The following is a 21,172-nucleotide window of genomic DNA, read 5'->3' as shown; positions in this document are numbered from 1 at the left end:
GGAATGTAAAAGGATATTCATTATTAAGTTGTTTGGTGAATGTTTTTTTTTTATTTATTTTTTATTTATTTTTTATTTTTAAAGATAAATAGGTCGTTTGAAGCAAGGATCGAAATAACGTTATATAACATTATGGTTCTGAGATTCAGAAGTACGTTATAGGAATCTCATAGAATACAGAAAAATAAAATATAAAATGTGTTGTTGAAGTTACTGTTATCATTAAAAAATATCGTCAAATATCGTATTTACCGAAAAGAATCCAGTGAAAAGATATACATAAAAATTCCTACAATACATAGGATAAAATCATAAAATTGTAGATAGTCTACAATGTTTTTTCAATACATTACAAGGCATAATTCAAGTAATTTAACATAAAATCTAAACCATATAAAATAGTTCAACACAACACAAACTAAGTTTAATACAAAGTACAAACTAAAATATAAAAAAAAAAAAAAAAATTCAACACAATCCACCAAATAAAAAGACTACTCTGAAAAGCATATGTGGGTAACAGTCATAAAATAATCATATCAACTCATGTAATGAGCACATGCACGAAAATACTTATCCAAGTGATAGTCGTACTCATATTGAATTGGCTACACACTCCCGTATTTTGTCAGAGTTGGCTAGAACTTTAGGCGATACTATAGAGAAAACGAGAAAAGTTTTCAAGACGACCTTACCGTCCGGTGATGTTTTATTATCGAAGTACTTTTTAAAAAGAGTCACGATAATAATTAGTGGTCCGAAGTTAAGGGCGGCTCTTGGAGATGAAATACTTCGATTCTATTTTGGGAATGAGAAGAAGACATAAGAACTCAATATCCGGAGCTCTAGAGAGACTTAGTGTGCCCAAATAAGAGTTCTTACAATTGTTCTCGACTTTTTTATTAATTTTTGGGACGAAAATTCCAATAACTATGAGAGATTGTAAAACCCCAAAATATTTTTAAGATATTAATTTTTTTTTTTTGTGATTTATAAGAGATTTGAAGTTATTGATTTTTTTTATTTTCGGTGGACTGCTAATATATATATATATATATATATATATATATATATATATATATATATATATATATATATATATATATATATATCCCGTAGGGTTTACACGTATACAATGAGTAAAATATTGTTGTTTTGGAAATATGTATATAATATATGTTATATGGGTAAAATTTATATAAACGCTTTTGGTTAAACATGTGTAGAAGTTGTATATTTATGTATCATTATATACTGTTACGTTCCCTACTATATTTCTTCCGATCAGGGCCGGCTTAACACTATCGGAGGCCTAAAGCGAAAATATAAAATAGGCCTTTTTGTTACACATTTTTTTTTCCACACACAATTGTCACTATGTTTTTTCATTTAGATTGGTCAAAAAATATTAATTTAGATTACTTCTAATTCCATTTCAATTTCTTCTTTTTCTCTTAGGATTTCTTCATCTTTTTCTACATTACTCTCACTTCCTAAATTACGAAGAAAAAAAATTCTAGATGTTTTTTCACTTGAAATAATAACATGTTTCTTTGTGAGAAAATTTTCAAGTGTTCCTCGTTAAGATTGAATTAAGTTTTTTTTTAATTAATATATCATGATTGATATTTTTACTCGACATAATTAGACCAAAAAGCTAAGAAATATTCACAACACACTACAATTCCAAAAAAAAAAAAAAAAAAAGACACACACACCAACTTATTTAAATATAGAAAGCAAGGAAAAAAATATATATAAGAAAATAGAAAGAAAAAAAAAGTTAGATAAAATTTGATTTTTTTTAGTTGTATCTTCTTCAATGTAGTAAAAAAAATAGTCTTCCTATTGTGATAAAAACTTCAGATTTGGTGTGATGGTCTAACTGCTGGAGAGAAGTTTTCCATAGTTGTTTCTTGTTTTTGCTATGGTACACCGTACACCACACTTAGGTTGATGTTTTGTTTTTCTTTTAAAACTCATTGAATGACATAGGCCTGGTCGGATTTTGGAGGCTTAAATTGAACCGGGCTGTACATTATATTGATTATAGACTCTTAGCACATTTCAATTTTTTTTAATAAATAAAAGGGATAATTTTTTTTGCACCTTTTTTTTCAAAATAGGGCCTAAAACAAAGACTTTAGTAGCCTACAAAGTGGGTCGGGCCTGGTTTCGATACATTATCTATATATATATATATATATATATATATATATATATATATATATATATATATATATAATATAGGAGGGAAGGTAGTGCTTTGAGAAAGTATTTTGAGTATATAATATTTTATAAATAGAGACCAAATAAATCTTCGTAATGTGTTTTAAAAAAGAGAAGAGTTATATATTTGGATATAAATATCTTCAACTTTAGTAGACGCTTTCTTTTTTCCTCTGCGTCTTATCTCATTCTTCAACTCTTTTCATATTCCTCTATTCCTTTTTCACAAAAAATAAAGCTTTATCCACCAAATAAATAGATATTTCTCTCTTTGTTCTCGAATTTATAAGCGTTAAAGATAAATTTTTCACAACCGTTTGAGAAATTAAGTATGTAATTTGTGATCCTTCTCAAATTAATTTCTATAATTGTTTGTGATTTTATTTTGAATGAGCTTTTGGATAATTAGAAAAAAAAGTTTCTGGTTCGGATTTAATCAAACTCTAATTTTTCAATGCTTGTTGTTGCATCGATTTTTTTTTAAAAAGTTAGATTTACATGTCTTCTGTTTAAATATGAAATTGAATTACATTTTTATCAAATACATAATATTTTCTAACTATATTAGAATCAGTGCCCATACCAATTTCACTGGTTTTGAACTATTTTCAAAATAGAATTTTAAACGCTTAGTATGATTTGTTCATTTATTATTTTAATTTGAATGTTCTTCCAATGGTTATTATTATGTGTCTATTTTTCAAATATTTAATTTATTCTTGGTTTCAATAGACCAAGTTCACTTTTTGGTTGTTTTGAAAACGATGCGCAGACCAGTTTTTGGCACAAGTTTTAAAAGTAAATTTTATACTTGTTTTTTTTTTTTTTTTTTTTTTTTTTTTTTTTTTTTTAAAGAGTGTTTTTGGCCATGGAGCCCTTACGAAAAGTACTCAAAATCATGTTTTGTAGTTATTGGATTTTTTTTACAGAAGTTTTATAGAGTTTTAGTTTTTCCCCGAAACCCTAATAGCCAATGGTATTTTAGTAATTTCACGTTGAATCTCGTTTATGAAAATATCCAGAACCTATACCATATCTTCTATTATTTTTTAGCCAAGCCCTAATTGTCATTTATCCCAATTAGATTTCGAGTCAAGTAGAGCTTCCAATTCTGTCTTCGACCAAAGAGCTTTACTCCCGACTCGTAAAGGTTAGAATAATCGCACTGCAACACGGATTAGTTCAAAAATAAAAATGATGAGTATATGGTCTTAATTAGTTAATTATGTGTTTTGGAATTGGTATTGTGTGATTGATAGGTAATGAATGGTATGTTATGATACGCTGAGTTGGTGATATAATATGTTATGTTATGGTATGATATGTTATAAATTAGAATATTTACAACATGTTCTTATTTCTAGTCATGTTTATGTCATATGTCTTTCATGCATGTAACAAAAATAACAAAGTGAAAAGATAAATATAAGCAAGAGAGTCGTACCGCCTCGAGATGTATTAAGGAGAAGTTTCTCGGACCGAGGCTCAAATGGGGAAATTTCTCGGGCCGAGGCCCTAATGAGAATTTTTCTCAAAATTTATAAGTTTAAAAGATGGAACGAAACTATGGGAGGTCGCACCCTCGTAGCTCGTTTCCAAAGTGTACACTGAAATAAGTATGACTACCTTAGGGGGTACCCCGATCTATAAGAAATTAGAAGAGAAAGCTTAAGTCACGCTATAGTTTGAAAATATTAATAACTCAATCATGCATTGCATTACTATTTTATTTTGTGAGCTTTGTCCTATTCTCGCTGAGCACGTAAGCTCATTCTTCGAAGAAAAAAAGATATACGTATATGTTGTAGGTAAACAACCTATAAGGAACTGAGCAGGGTAGACTAGCAGCGTCGATAGTGGGAGAGTTGAGTTGTGGTTTCCATTTACAATATAAGTCTTCCGCTATAAGTCTTTAAAGAATAAATTTTAAAGTTTTTATTTTTAATTATTTCGAAGTTATGAAGTTTCAAAGAGTTTTCTAATTTGGTTGACATTTAGATTATGGATTGTGTTTTACTATTTTTGTCGCTATGTTTGATTTTAAATTCGTATTTTCAATTTTTGTTAAGTACTTCTCATGAAACGTTTAAAAATGCAATCTTCATACCATGGAAATATGTTTTTGGGGACGACTTGGCCTCAGACAACCTTCGTGACGTAGTAGGCTCCCGGGGTGAGCAAGCAATCGAATCCACTCCTTCCATTGTGGGTATAGGAGGGGGTTCTAGTATTCATCGTCGTCGGGCTCTGGAATCTCAAGATAGGTGTTGATCGTGACGGGCGAGATGTTCATCGGCATGTTTTGGACTCTGACGAAGTTGCCCTCCGTGACAGAGAGATTCAAATAAAATTCTAGGACGAGTTTGGGAGCCGCCCTCACGTCGATATTTGTCAACTTGCCCCAATGGAGCCTCTCGATTTGAGCTCCTGCACCGATGATCGTAGCGTAGAGCGCGCTCGGTGAACAACTTTACTTGACGAAATCACACCCCACACCTCTCCGGTGCCTTCGATTAGAGATGGTGACCGAGGCAATGCCGACAACGAGCGGTAGAAGCGCCTGGGTGTGGCACGGGATGAGGACACGCGATGCATCTACAATGAAAACACAAACACGTAATGAGTTGAAAATATTTTTGACACGTGTTGTTTTCACAAATTATTCCCCTAAAACTTGTTCAAACAAGCACTTTCTCGATCAAAATCGAACCCATATACAATTTGTTCAATTTTCGGATTTATATTCCTCTCGGGCATTCAATCAAACACCTTGTGTGTAAGCCAAAATCAAGCATAATATGAACAAATAGCACAAATTCGAGTACCCAAATACACAATCTCATCCGAAACATGCAAAGTACACATCCATTCTTCAAAAACCTTCCCAAAATTTTGAATTAAGAAACCATACCTTGAAAGTCTTGAGAGGAGATGAAGAACAACACAAGATGATCTCGAGAGGTGAAGAAAATTCGAGCACACACACAAATCACGTGTAGAACACAATAATAATGTGGAAAAGTGGTGTTGTAGCTGTAACAATTTTGAATTTTTGAGAGAAAAAATGACATAGGGTTTGAGAAAAATCGGAAAAAAGGGAATAAAGAGAAGAAAATATGTGCAAACCTTTTTAAAATCATTTAAAATTCGACCCGTTGGATCCTTGCACGGGTCGAATTAAAATTTTTCGGTATCGCGCACCATGGTCTGCGCGGCACGCAGACGTTGAAATTTTTGACCTTTTTTTAATAGTTTTAAAAACGAAAGAAAACTAAGAAAAATTTAAAACACCAAAAGAAAACACGGATTGCGTCCAGCGGAGTGCTTTAGTTAACGTCAATAGCTTGACAGTAACCGGTTTTTCATGCGATTAGGTTGAGGTAAGCAACGACTTTCTTGCTCTCGAAGACTCCGCTCAAGTACGGCTTGATTCGTTGCCCATTGACCATGAAAGTTGCTCCATTGTTGCTCTCTAGCTCGAACATGCCGGACAGGAATGCTTGCTTGATTTGGAATGGCCCGGACCACCTTGACTTGAGCTTCCCCGGGAAGAGTCTGAACCGGGAGCTGTAGAGGAGAACTTGTTGGCCCAGTTGGATCTCCTTCGACACTATGTGCTTGCCATGCCACGCCGGTGTCTTCTCTTTATAGATCATCGCATTCTCGTAGGCGTCTTGGCAGAGCTCATCGATTTTGTTGAGTGGAGGGAGCCTTTGTTTTCCCGCTGCTTTGTTGTCGAAGTTGAGGTTCTTCATCGTTAATAGAGCCTTGTGCTCGAGCTCCACCGGAAGATGGTACGCCTTGCCCAATAGAGTCTAGAAGGTTGTCCGGTATGCCCATAACGCGTCATCGAGCTTGTGAGCCCAATCCTTCAACGAGTTTTCCACCGTCTTCTCCAGAATCTTCTTTATCTCGCGGTTGGATACCTCGGCTTGACCGTTGGATTGCGGGTGGTATGCCAGAGCTTTTCGGTGGGTGACATTGTACTTCGCGAGGAGTGCTTCAAATTGGCAATTGCATAAATGAGAGCCTATGTCACAATCGCTCGCAATGTGCCTTGTCGGGTGAAGATGTTGTGTTTTGGGAAACGAAGCACCTTACCATCGCTCGTTGGACAAGCCTTCGCCTCAACCCACTTCGACCCGTAGTCAACCGTGAGGAGGATGTATTTGTTGCCATATGAGGATAGGAAGAGTCCTATGAAATCAATCCCCCACACATCGAATAGCTCTATCTCCAAGGGGAGAGAGAGAGAGAGAGAGAGAGAGAGAGAGAGAGAGAGAAATCAATTTAAACGTAATTCAAAATGACTCTCATCACTTTGCTATAATAAAGAAGCTGCTATTATAGTGAAAAGTTATATTCGGGATGTATTTGTTGCCATATGAGGATGAGAAGAGTCCCATGAAATCAATACCCAACACATCGAATAGCTCTATCAAGGGGGGGGGGGGGGGGGGGAGAGAGAGAGAGAGAGAGAGAGAGAGAGAGAGAGAGAAATCAATTTAAACGTAATTCAAAATGACTCTCATCACTTTGCTATAATAAAGAAGCTGCTATTATAGTGAAAAGTTATGTTCGGTATTTCAACAGATAGATTCAACTGCCGACTCATAATTTTGTCTATTTGTTTTAAAATTTTCAAACGTTTATTAGAATGAAAATGTAAAGTTTAATGTGGTCTAATTAGTTATAAATTTATTTTAAAATTTTACAATGTTTTGAATATATTTTAAAAAAATATTTGGATTCTATTTCAAAAAAATTATTTTCAAATTTTCGAAAAAAAGGGGGGCAGCGTGTGTGATCTAGAGACTAGAAATCACAATGGCCGATTGGCCTTTATTGGAAAATGGATCGGCAACGTCATTTTCGGCCACACGACCATGTGTAAGACATAACAGCCCCTTGTGTGCTGGTGAAGGGGTAAATTGGCCAAGCTGGCCTAGGATATTCTGGGCTGGGCTCATATTATATTTTGTGCATTGGCCCCAAAAAAGATGTGAAAATAGCCTCAAGTACCCATTTTCTGTAATTTTTTTCAATATTAGCCGTTGAATTTTTTAATTTTCATAATAAACTGTTTTAATTTTTAAAGTATCTATTTTTGCATTAATAATTGTTAACTAGATTTTCAATAAATTTCAATAACTGTTAACCATATTTTAATATGTCAGTATTTTGAATCAGATTTCAATAGCCGTTAATCAGATTTCAATAATTGTTAATCTAATTTCATTTACTGTTAACCAGATTTTAATAAATGTTGATTAGATTTCAATAATTATTGACCAGATTTATGAAGTATAAGGGTATTTTGTACAAAAAAAGAAAATGATTACTGCTGAATGTTTTGAAAATATGAGTGATATATGAAAAGTAACTCATGTTTTATATTAGTTATGTAATTTTCCCAAAAAAAAAAAATAGGAATGAATTATTTATTTGCTAATGGGCCAATTAAAACTATATCTTCTAATTAGGAATGAATTTATTTATTTTCTAATGAGCCAATTAGATTGGACATCACTCTTCTAATCAAATAAATGGAGTAATATTTTTGGAATTTAAAATTATAAAGGCATTATATGAGACTTATATTTTATAAAAATGTTATTTATTTAACCTAAGTCAACAATATTATGATCATTTAATAGGTCGATTAGATTGGGTATTGAAGATCAAATTGTTTGGATCTTATCATTATGTTGATTGGATTGGAAATTTTAATTTTATTTCATTCCGTAGAATGCAGTCAAACATCATATAATCATTAATTCTTAATTTATGACTTGTTTGTATGAATGATTTATTTATTTACTCGTTAAGTTGTTTTATCTACGCTACTCAATTGAAATCATCTAATAATTTATTCTGATAGATATTTATAAATGAATAGAACGAATCTTTAGACTTTGTCAACAAGCCGATAAATGGTTAAGGGGTGAGGTACTTAAAGAGGGCCTAGTACCCATCCTGACACCAGTGGAAGTCTATTGTTAAGGAATATTAGTAGGCTTCATAAACACTAATTGTCACACTCATAACTTAATCTAAGCAATTTAAAGCTGAATTTTAATGACTGGTTTAGAAGGCTTCGGCCACAAGCATGCGCTTTCGGCGAAGAAGATTTGATGCCAACTCAATTCAATTGTTTCACCAACTCAATTCAGAGTTTCATCAACTTAGCAATGTAGTTGTCACGGCATAAGCTTTTAGACAAATTCCAGTATCAGTTCTATTCTTATACACAAACTTCTATCTGAACCTCAAATACTCGGTAGTTAGAGAGTTATTTCAAAAAATTGTTGGGAATCAAAACGAATTGCAATACATCCAAGCCAAAGCATTTTACAACAAGACTAATCGCACTCAAATTATCAAAATACAGTACAAAACAAATCATTATGCACAATTGTTTTGTGACAAGAAATTATTCCAAAAGCATATTACTCAATTTGCATTTTTTTTTACAAAGCACAGTGACAATTCATCTACTAACGCAGCCAGTATAATAAAATTAAATTATATCTGATCACAATATATGCACCAAGCATTTTGTAATCAATGTATCACGAAATTACCTATTTCGTGACACATCGGTCATGAAATAGGTGATATCGTGATCACAATCAAACCGTTCATTTTTTTTCATACAGTAAATTAATCATCCAAACAACAATTATTTATCTTTTTCCATTTCTTCAAAGCTTGTAATGGACTCATTGATATCATGTGAAGGAGTAACTAATTTAGATCAAAAGCCCACATGTAATAGTTTCCAGGAATAATAGGAAGGGAAAGAAATGTCATATAGTAAGATCAGCAAACAAAAATAAGTTCCAATAATCTGCCCAGATTATTCAGTTAATTTACAGCCATTAAAAAAAGTTTAAACATTATCACCAATGATACTAAATGCAATCCAACCCCTGCATTGCCTTGAATTGTATCAGCTCTAAATTCGAGCCCAATCACTAAATCCAAACTGTAGCGCGAGGAGAGAGAGAGAGAGAGAGAGAGAGAGAGATAAATAGGTTGGACAGTGGCGACAAACAGAAGACGAGGTCAGACGGCGGCGAATCGCCGCTGGAGCGGCACGGCCGGGAAGAGGAGATCGACGACGGAGTCGAGATCAGCCTCGACACCAAGTACTTCTTCAACTAGCAATCGATATGTTAAATTTGATTTTAGGTTAATTTTGATAAAGTGGCTTGATATTGGTTATATTTAGTGTCAAAGTTCTCTGAATGTATATAACAAATCTATTATTTTTGTTTTTTTTTTCAATATTTGTTCTTTTATATATTTTTTATCTTTAACTTTTTTAATTATTTTTCATTCATACATTATATATTTGATTACATGAAATATTTAAACTTAAATTACAAAAATAAAAAAATTAATTTCAAATAATGAATTTAAATCACTATTTCGGACAATTGAATACAAGCCCTCGCATCTGATACCTAACATAGTCTAGTCGTTAATTCCACACCATATCCAAAGGGGAGGTTGTAAGTTTAATCCTCACTAACAAAAAAGCTATCATTTGAAAAAAAAAGTCAAGTCCTCATGCTGGAAGAGACCTCACAAGCAGAATTTAGTCACCTAAGCTAAATACTTGGAGGGGTTTTTTTTTTACATGTTGTATTTACATCAAATATAGCACGTGTAGTACAAATACACACTTAGGGTTCAAAGCTCGTGTCACTTGTTTAACAAATCTTTACAGGTGAGTATAGTGTGAAGAACGGCTACCGGGTGGCCCAAGAAAGGAAGGAATAGGAGGTTGGCAAGCTCTTCGAACCTTACGGTGGAGACTCGATGGTGGTCCAATATATGGAAGATGAATATTCCGTCAAAGATAAAGATTTTCGTGTGGAACCTGTATCATATCCTCATGATGAGCTTTTACGGCTACCAAAGATAATTGCTCCGGTGTCAATGACGGATGAACATGCCATATTAGCCTTTAATTATGATCCAAATTTTGGGATGTAAGTTTGGCTGATGGCACGTAAATCACGGTTGATGATACAGTTGGTGAAAAATTATTTCGATATTTAGTTCATCCAAATGTTCTTTGAAATCCAAAATCGAACACTGCGTCGTAAATGAGAGGAGCGGATATTCATTAAAGGATTGGTTAAGGGGTCGCTCGACTAGTGGGTAAAGATATTCTAATTTCACACCATTGCTATTATATAACAACATTGATAACTATTAACAACATTGCTCTATCACATTTTTATTAATGATCAATGTGGGATTCGTGTTTAATTTCTTTTAAATGTTAACAAACCCGTTATTTAAAGCTTTTAGCTAAATGAATTGCAAGACAAATCTCCCCCCTCCTTAATGAAACAAATTAGATACCTAAAATTCTCCTTTAAAAATATTAAAAAAAATGAATTTTGTCTTCTCCTAAATTTAACAGATCCATCTTTTGTCCATTTTTCATTCTCTTTGATGGAGATCATTTTATAATCAGTTGTATTAACTTTAATATATAGTTTTTTTTTATTGAAATTTTTGCATTAGAACGAATATAAAGTGAGGTTTTGAATGCCGTTATTTATGTCCTTTATGATAATTTAGAGATTGCAAAAAAAAAAGGTCTGAATAAACGTGATAATGAAAAAAATACAATAGTCAAGGTATAAAACTCAAATAAAACCAAAGAAGGTAAATGACTAAAATAACCTTCTAATAAAGAGGATAATAAATATAATATACTATGCTAATATCTCTCATCAAACTCAGGATGCTAGATCGATAACCATTGAGAGTTTGTCAGCTAAGAAGCGGAAGCGCGAAGTGGAGCGAGCTTTTGTGAACAAATCAAATATCTGAAGAGATTAGGGACTATAAGGCAATGCGATCGTACTAAGCTGTAAATGATGGTGAGTGCATGGCAATCAATCTCAATATGATTGGTTCGCTCATGAAAGACCGAATTACGAGCAATCTGAATGGAACTCTGATTATCACAATATAGCGGCGTATGATTATTGGAATAGATCTAGGATTAAGAATAATTTATCGCTTCTAGCAAGCGACGGAATATAAAAAATTCTTTCAAACAAGTAAAACGATTTTACTACCTAGACAAAGTGCATGAACATATAATTTAAAATTAATAAATATAAATAGTTTTCACTCGGTACCAACCTCATTAGAAGCTTGAGCGTTGAGAAGCCTTTGGAAGGTTGAATCGCTCGTCTCCCCACTTAGCTTGTCTCCTTGCGTTTTCTTGAATCCGAGTAACCACGATAGTTTCTACCACTAGAGTCTTCAAGTTTAGAAAGAATTTATTGTGTGGGCACTATTAAACACAATGACTCAAGAACTAGTCTTAGAGCCAAAGAGCTAATACAAAACGCTAGGTCTAATGAGGACCTAGGTGCCAAAACAAAAAAGCAAGAAGAGAGAGAGAGAGAGAGAGAGAGAGAGAGAGAGATAAGCATTAAACCACTGGCATTATCTCACTCTTTCCGGTATCTCGTTTCGATATCTGACTCTCATTATAGACTCTTATTAATAGATAGACCCATCATTAACCAGCGGTCGGTAGGGCTTGTGTGTGTGTGTGTGTGTGTGTGTGTGTGTGTGTGTGAGAGAGAGAGAGAGAGAGAGAGAGAGAGGCTCTCAATCTCAAAAACTTATTCCAACATTGTGAATGAGGTGTGGTATTTATAGGAGAATAGATTGCCTGGAAGAGATAGTTTCCTCTTTTCTATTGAATATCACATATTCATGAGCACAATCTTTATTTCTCATTCCTATCATAATAATACTAAGGTTGGAAATTTGTTTCCTTTTTTCCTCTAGTTGGCCGTCCATCATCATAGCACATGTGCTATAAATTTGTTTCCTCTTTTCATTTTGGCAAGTATCTTCATACATTAATGCACAAAATAATTTCACTTTCTCTTATTGATGGTCACAGTTTTGTCTCTCTAGAAAAAGCTTCTAGATGTTTCTTTATTTGTTCATGACAATACAAGAAAAACCCATGTAGAATTTTCACATAAAATTCCATATAATAAAATTCAATCCTCAAGGCCGAATTCTTAATGTTGGCCGTGTGGATCCATTACATCGTCATCATATGACAATGTCCAAAATCTTATTTTGACATTTATACCATCTTATGTCCTTATGGACAAAATTACCCTTTAGACAATTTTCGTAAAATTCGTCTAGTTCAACATTTGTAATTGTTTTGACTTAGCTACTAGTTTAACAAATCCTACTCTAATGACTTGTGGTAGTGACCTCATGGATCCAAATGAACAAAGCTTGAGCTAGCATGCTTGGACACAAAAGTTCACAAACTTTTTCCAAGTTCTAGCTTAATGTCAACCGACTCCACTAAAGAGTTGACACTGAAAATCTCTCGGTTCAAATGAATATATTTTCTACTAAAAGTTCTACTTAATTGTGATGAGTGGATCCATTGAATATTATCTATGTTTACCCTTCATGAATATCATCAACTAGATGAGATTTATAAAATTACCATTTTACTCTTCTAGTTGTTATTTCCTCAACTCATTTGTCACTTGTGAATAAGTTAGAAACAATGTATTGACTAGGAGCTAACAAGTCACATTGATTCATCCAAAAAATTCATGACTTAATTTGGACACTGGCCAGTTCATTTATTCACATTCCAAGGAACAAAGCATGATGTGATATACACTGCATTTCAGCAATCTTGTACGTGAATTCCATATCTATGAGATCTTCACAAAGTTGTTCATGACATCTTCATAACTTAGTACTTCATCAATAGGTCTTGTCTATATCACATAGTGAATCTAGAACTCTGACTTTCTCAAATGAGAGTATGTAAGCTATGAAATGACATGTCTCATTTCAGGATTGAGGTAAGCATGATGCAATTCGTGACTTTGACACAGAAGATGTTAAATTGTTTGTTCTTATACTGTCTCTAGAGGTGTACTGGTCAATTCATTATCTTCAGAAGATACCTATGAAGATCTATAGAGTCTCCAACTCTCTATGTCTCATAACCAGACATCATAGGTTCTCCTAACAAACATACTGATATCAATAGCCCTTTGATCCTTAGATTGTGAATATGTTGTTCTAAACAAACCATGAAGAGTTTGTTCATGCAAATCTATATTTGACTCTTCATTTGTTGTTAGGTTTGTTTAAGGACTAAAGACTAAGGTTTATCATAAAGCTTCAAACAAACAAGGAAGAATGAATGAAAGTTTCAACTCTTTATTAATTATTCAACAGTTAAAAGAACGAGTCTTCGTGAGACTTTATTACATCAAATGCATATAAGTAATAACTACTACTCTTCTTGTGGGCACCAATGCCAACAAGAATGATGAAGAGTAACACTCAGATCAGTAAGTAACCAGCATAACCAAACAATCTTACATGTAGTCGTGGCCATAGCGCGATACTCAGCTTCGATAGAAGAACGAGAAATGAAACAAAATAAGTAGAGTATGATGAATAAGTAAATTCAATAAGTTTAGTGGACTTATGAGGATGGGTAGACTGACGCAGATGAAGATGATCCGCAATCTCGAGAGATGGTTGAGCAGTCGTAGTAAGAGAGCTCGGAAGTGTGTTTGTGTCTCGAGAACAAAAGTATCAGTGGGTATAGCCTCATTGGTGTCATTATTAAAAATATCAATACGAATAAGATCTAACTTATTCGTGTGATAAGAACTAGCAGGAAAAGATAAGAAATGAATATGCTCTAAAAACACAACATGGCGAGACACATACAATTTCTGACTAACCAGATCAAAATAACGATATCCATTTTGACCAATATCATAACCCAAAAAGACATAAAAAGAAGACTGAGGAGACAATTTATCACGCTAGACATGAGGTCGAAGTACGAAACAAGTGGAATAAAAAACACCCAGCGAGGAATAATAAGGGACATTTCCAAACAATTTTTCAAAATAGAATTGTGAGAGGTTGGGATTCTATTTGTGACATAAGTAGCAATATGGATAGCTTCCCCCCCAAAAAAACACTGGAAACCTCTGTGGACAATAGGAAAAATCGAGCGGTCTCAATAAAGTGATGATATTTCCTTTCAGCGCCACTGTTTTGTCGAGGTGTGCCCGTACATGAGGTTTGTCGAATGGTCTCATCAGAAACAAGTAGCTGGAAAAAATTGGAAGTATATTCATTCCCTAAATCACAATGAAAACACTTAATGACAATTAAGTGTTGTATTTTTATGAGAGCTCTAAAATCAAGATAAATATCCAAAAAATCATATCAACGTTTCATAAGATGAACCCTAGTGTAGCAAGTATAATAATCAATAAATGAAACAATATATAGACCCACCCTTTGTAGACATGGGAATAGGTCCATACACATCAGAATGCACAATATCAAAATGAGCGAGAGAATACGAGATACTCTTTTGAAAGGGTAAAGCTGAAAATTAGGCAAGTTTAAAACCATTACGATCATAAATATCATGGGATTTCAAATGTCACAAAGTTCCCGTAGAAACCAAAAAACGCAAACGAGATATTGAAACATGATCCAAATGAGAATTCCACAAATATAAATCAGACAAAAAATGACTCAAACGAAAAGAAGATAAATCCACACTAAAGACAACAACATCTGATATTTTGAGTTCATCCAAGAATAAAGTCTTCCCTGCCTATGTTATGTCCCAATCACCTTTTAAGATTGCGAATCCTAAATACAACAAGTGGAAGAATAAAATGTGACTAAGAAACCAAATTCACACAATTGATGGAAAGACACAAGATTTATAGCAAGATTAGGGATATAGTAGACATCATGAAGAGAAATATGGGATGTCACAACAACACCATCACCCGCCAATGCATAGGAGTGCCATCGGCGATCATAATGAGAATAGGTAAATGACGAGACGATGACACAAAAGATGAAAAGTGAGGAGACATGTGATGGGAGGCAACCGAATCAAGGATCCAAAATGAGGATGATATACCCGAGGCAGATGATGAGGATGAACTTTTTTAGGAAGATGAGGACATGGCATGAGGCTGCGAAACAAGGAACTGTTGAAACTGCTCAAATATGTACGGATCCACAAATACTCCAGAAACATTTCATGGATCCAACGATCGCTGATGGGATTGTACTGGTTGTTGTTGCTTCTGCGTTTTGTCTCTGCTTAATAATACAGGACACTTAGTCTTCCAATAATCATTCTTCTTGCAATAAGCACACTCGTCATTGTGTCTCGCAAAAACAAAAACTCGAACCCAAAACACTCCAAAGATGAAATAAAATATATCCAAAACCAAATTTGAAATCCAAACAGCCTCAAATATATACTCGAAATCGAAGCACCTTGCAAAAAAAAAAAAAAAAAAAAAAACACACCTACCTAGTGCAAAATAAAATTGTCCAAACAATTCACAGCACTGTGATTCACCTAACAGAGAGACCTAAAAAGAAAAAAAAACTCCAATCTCACCGTTCAAAACGTACCTCTAATTGTCAGAAACATGATGTTCAAATTTCGTAATAATCCAACGGTTGACGAATGCGCAAACTCAATTTTTGGCATGGTTGGTCGGGGTTGTTGCGAAAGTAAATTCATAATTCATCTTTTTCACCGGACAAAAAAACTAAGAATACTCATAACACCATCTCCACTGTTCAGAATGGACGAATATGTGTCAAGAACATTCGTTTCAAATTTTGTGATGATTCAACGGTAAATGAATGCAAAAATTCAATTTTATGGCTCTGATATCATGAAGATTTAGAGATTGCAAAATGTAAGAGAAAGTCTGAATAAACGTTATAGTATAAAAAAATACAATAATCTGAGTATATAACTCTAATACAACAAATAAAAAGGTAAATGACTAATATAACCTTACAATAAAGAGTTTAATAAATATAATATACTATGTTAATAGTTACAAAGATCTAAAAATAAAGAAATGAAGTATATGATAAAACACTGTAGAAGAAAAGTACTGTAAAACAGTAAAAGTAGGTATTCAAATTAGTGAGGTAGGAGTGTAGTTAAGTTTTTCCCCTTATTCAAATTAGTGAGGTAGGAGTGTAATTAAGTTTGAAATGTAGGTGAACGAGGTAACTTTTTTCATTTGGACTGTGGCACGTTTGTTCAAATAATCCTTGTTTCAGGCTATTTTTTATTGGAATTTGGACACCACTTCAACTATTTGTAATGATTTTTCGAGATTCCTACAAAAATCTTAAAAAAGACAGATATAAGAGTGTTTAGTTACAAACGTGTCACTAATCTCTATGACTTAGTGACATGTTTCACTAAACAATTTTATATCTGTTTTTTTAGATTTTGTTAGGAATCTGAAAAAATTATTGAAAACACTCGTAATCCTGATAATTGCTATTTTTTTTTTCTTTCTTTCATGTTTTTGCTTCATGTCATTTGAAATCAGCTACTTATTTGGAAATGAAATGTCACTCGCTCCTGAGCCGCAAACCTCACATAAAGCTTCTTATGAATATTTCATTTGAATATGGTAATTTTTCAAATATTATATCTATATTTACAAACTTTTCATAAATACTCATTTATTTTTAATATTCAGCTGATTTTTTGCCTTATTTTAAATAGAATTGTAAGCATAAAAAAACTAAATAAAATCATAAACTGTACAAAAAAGTGAAATAAAATTGTATACAACAAGGGAGGAAAATGTAAGAAAGAAAGTAAAATAAGAAATTTCCACAACGTTTCTTAAAGACTTTATTTTTTTTCTTTAACGTTTCTTGAAGACTTTTTCAACTCAAGGATTAATTTGCCGGGGAATTGCGTGGAAATGCCATCGCCATCGCGAGTTTCGGAGGAGTCAGGCCAATTTTTTGACGTTTTTTCGTTTCGCATATTAATATTGTCGTCGAAATCACGTGGAGATGTTATTTTATTTTCCACGTCGTTTTGTCCAACATTGTCATTCGTTCAACGCTATAAAACGCTAAAAATCGGGGCATTTTTTGAGAATAACGACGAAGCAAAACCCTGATTTTTCTCTCAACCAAGTCGCTGATATCCACCGACACATCCTCAACATTTCCATCACGCCCAGGTATTGCCGACCCTCTATGAACAATTTCAACAAGATTTCGGTAATTTCGCCGTGACTTCGCCGCGATCTCGACATCTTCTTCGTGAAGTTGTGTCAGCCGGTTATAAATAATTCCATTTCGTGTTTATTTGAATTTTTTGTGATATATTGCTGAATGAAAGTTGCTTATCTTGAATCCTTTGTTTACATATGTTTTTTCAATTTTTTTAAAGAGTTTCCGAAAATTGATGTTTTAAACAGTTTAGATTTATGTGCATGAAGTTGATTCTTGAAATTTGAAATGTTGGGTTTCATGAATTTGAATGAACGATGTTGGGTTTCATGAAATTGAATTAATGATGGTGGATTCACGTTAGTTGATATTTACTAATTTATGGATGCTTGTAGGTAAGTAACGATGGCGGATGAAGGTGTATGAAGGCATTGTACAAATGTGGCGGGAGCCTTAATCATTTATGATCCAACTATTGTGGAGTGACGACAAGAAGATGGGGCGTGACTCGTATGAAACTTCATTTGAGTGGAAACGACCCAAAAAAGAATGTGAAGCGCTGTGAGAAATGTCCACCAGAAGTTAGAGAAGAGATGAGGTTGTTGCTACATGAGGAAGAAATGAAGAAGAAAAATAAACAAACCATGGAAGAGACAATTCGGAGAGAGATGCGAGCGACTCTTGGTCCGGGTGATGAAGAAGGAGACTTTGATATTGAGATGGAGCGTGAACTATACAAGGCAATGCAGAAAAGTCGTGAAAAAGCTGTAGCAATAAATTGGCGATTCGGTCCAGGTGGAGGTTCACAATCACATCGTGATTTGGGAAGAGAGATGTCAACAGCTGCACCATTTCTTTATCGATGAGATAGTGCACGGCACGCAACCCTTAATCCGTAGGCAAAGACTTCACTGAAGAAGTGTTTAGGTAAAATTGTGAGTCGTTTCTTTATTCACGAGAGTGTGCCGGTGAACAAAGTGAAGTCCAATCATTTTCAGAATATGATGTACGAAGCGTCGGAAATGGGTAAAAGAACTTGTAAATTTGTTAGGTGAATTCTGATGACTTGATCAATGGGTTTCTGATTACTGGATTATGTAAAATTTATTTACTTACAGGTCGTGGTGTCCCTTTACCTTCCCCGTACATGATTCACAACACAGATCTAAAAGAATAGGTGGCGGATGCACATGCGTACGTTGATAGTCAAAGACCGATATGGCAAGAGTATGGGTGCACTATCATGTCTGACGGTTGGCTGGACTTATACAGTGCATGTGCATGTCCATGTTCTCGTCTCTACCCTCATGGGCACCGTAGATGATGGCTCGCCTCAAATTGTTGGATATACGATCGAGACGCTTCATGGAGCATTACCTCAGTATCTCGTCCTTTGCAGAGATAAGCAATTTAACTACAACAGCCATCTCGTAAACTACCGATCAAACTATGAGGGTCACATGACATGGCTGACTACTGTGATCTCCAAGCACGAACCGGGGGTTACTATCAACCCTACCGCCACTCAACCTACTATTGAGTCTTTTTTTATTTATGTTGAACTTAGTATGTGTTTTGAACTTATCTTTGTTTTTGAACCTACTGAGTGTTTGGACCTTTTGTTTATGTCTTTTTATGATGTGTGAACTTATTATGTGTGTTGGAGACTTGAATTTGGAGTTTAAACTTATTATGTGTGTGTTTGAAACTACTTTTGTTACGTGTCTGAAGTATGGATTTTATTTTTTATATTAAGAATTATGCAACATTATTTCCCTCAGCATTTCCACGTTTTATCGAAATTTTCGTCGGCATTTTTTTTTTTTCAAATTTCCACGTTTTATCGAAATTTTCGTCGGCATTTTTTTTTTTTTTTCAAATTTCCACATTTTTTTGCATCACAATTTCCATCGGCCACCGTAATTTTCGTTTTTTGAGCCCATCGACACGAATCGACCGTCGAAATTTCAATCATTGGTTCAACTATAAGATTTTAGATTCATAGTTTTGCACAACCGCACAATCATTTTTTTTAGAAATTGCTCAAACTACCACCTTATCACTAATTTTTTCCAAAAATCCACCAAAGTATAATTTTGGCCAAAAATACAAGTTGGCCACTTGTAAAAAACCAAGTTTACCCTCCACTTTAAATTTTCTTTCAATCTCACACCTACCCGCTCATACCTCATTTAATACCATCATTTAATCCATTCTGAATTAAACTTTTTTTGTATCTCTCTCTCTCTCTCTCTCTCTCTCTCTCTCTCTCTCTCTCGTCAGAAAAGAGCTCAAATCTCAAAACCAAAAGAGAACCAAAACCCTAGATTTGAGCTCACTCAATCCTTGCCAAAGTTGAGCTGACCCAAACCCTTGGATTTGAGCTCCGACACGCTCAAGGAAGCACGACCAAAGGTCATAGATCCGGTCACGACGAAGATCGTAGCTCCGACCAAGCACGTAGCTCCGATCATCGCCGAAGGTTAGTTTTGTTTTTTGTTTTAATCAAACTTTTCTTTCGTTTTTGTGCATGTTTATTTTGGGTATGTTTAAATTTGGGGCAAAAATAAGGTTTTCGTGATTCTGGGTAATTTTTGAAGTTGTTTAGCGAAGTTCGTAAGTTTCGTCAGATGTCAACAGTTGACGTCAACAATTGACGTCAACAGTTGACATCAATTGTTGACATCTTATGTCAATAGTTGATGTCATCTGTTGACATATATTGTTGATGTATAATGTCAACAGTTGACGTCAACTGTTGACATCTGATGTCAACAATTACTAACTTTGGATTTCTTCTTTATTTGTACAGTGATGACGAAAATTTGTTTATTATTCAAGCAAGATGTTACTTTGGTTGAACCTGGTCGGTATCATGAGAAAAGATCTTTCGGAATTATGGTGTCGTCCGAAGTGGACTTCGCTAGCTTTGTTCAATACCCTTATGCCATCGAATCCCCTTATGCCATCAATACTCGTTGAGGGGTGTGATTCGGTCCCAATTCATGAATCGGCAATTCGTTCTACATTAGGATTGGATGACTATTTTTTTATACTTTGTTCAGACAACTTTTTTTAATTTATTATGCTTTGTTCATAATACTTTTGTTTAAGAGTCTATTTGTTTAATTCATTATGCTTTTTGTTCAAACTACTTTTGTAAAAGAGAATCTCTTTTGTGCATACTACTTGTTGACCTCAACTGTTGACGTTGATGTCAACAATTGACGTCAACTGTTGACATCAATGTAAACAGCATCAATGTCAACAATTGACGTCAACTGTTGATATCAATGTCAATAGCTGACGTCAATTGTTGACATCAATGTCAATAAACAGAGAGCTCATAAATCACAGATGTCAATAATTGACGTAAACTGTTGACATTGATGTCAACAATTGACGTCAACTGTTGACAATGATGTCAACAATTGACGTCAAAACCATTAAAAAAGAACAACAGATTGATAATTGATATATTGTTAATATTCATTAAACATGCTATCAAAAGCATACCAAAAGATTAAGATATGAGTAGTACGTGAACAACATTGCTATCAAAAGCATACCAAAAGATTAAGATAAGAGTAGTACATGAAACACATTGCTATCTATTGTTTACATTGTTTCCTGATTGCCATAAATCTCCATGTCCAATCCAACATGGGTCGCTCACTTCACTGCCCCGTGCCGGTATATGTCGATCGTGAACTTTTGCCGGTGCATGTACTTCTCCTCTTGTTTGACATCTTGCAGATCTAAGCCGTGAGACATAAACGTAGAATTGACTGTCGTACCTGATCGCCAAGCCATTCTTCTTCGGTCCAGAGTTCATAGT

General features: G+C 34.2%; 1 protein-coding gene across 1 annotated transcript; it reads right to left on the bottom strand.

Annotated features, from left to right (window-relative positions):
- Nucleotides 1-5,591: 5,591 nt before the first annotated feature.
- Nucleotides 5,592-5,984, bottom strand: LOC149392981 (uncharacterized). The gene has a single exon (XM_089617878.1). It carries the CDS (start codon nt 5,982-5,984, stop codon nt 5,592-5,594), a length of 393 nt encoding a protein of 130 aa, XP_089474004.1.
- Between the last annotated feature and the right edge of the window lie 15,188 nt (nt 5,985-21,172).

This window comes from Urtica dioica, chromosome 6, assembly GCF_054948205.1.
Source record: "Urtica dioica subsp. dioica isolate 48M chromosome 6, U.dioica_male_clone48M_v1_H2, whole genome shotgun sequence".
Lineage (NCBI taxonomy): Eukaryota > Viridiplantae > Streptophyta > Magnoliopsida > Rosales > Urticaceae > Urtica > Urtica dioica.
The sequence above is the reverse complement of the archived record's forward strand: the minus strand, read 5'-3'. Positions and strand labels throughout refer to the sequence as shown.

Bases quoted from the DNA above. Each gene is read 5' to 3' on its own strand.
- LOC149392981 (XM_089617878.1), bottom strand. From the start codon at position 5,984: ATGAAGAACCTCAACTTCGACAACAAAGCAGCGGGAAAACAAAGGCTC.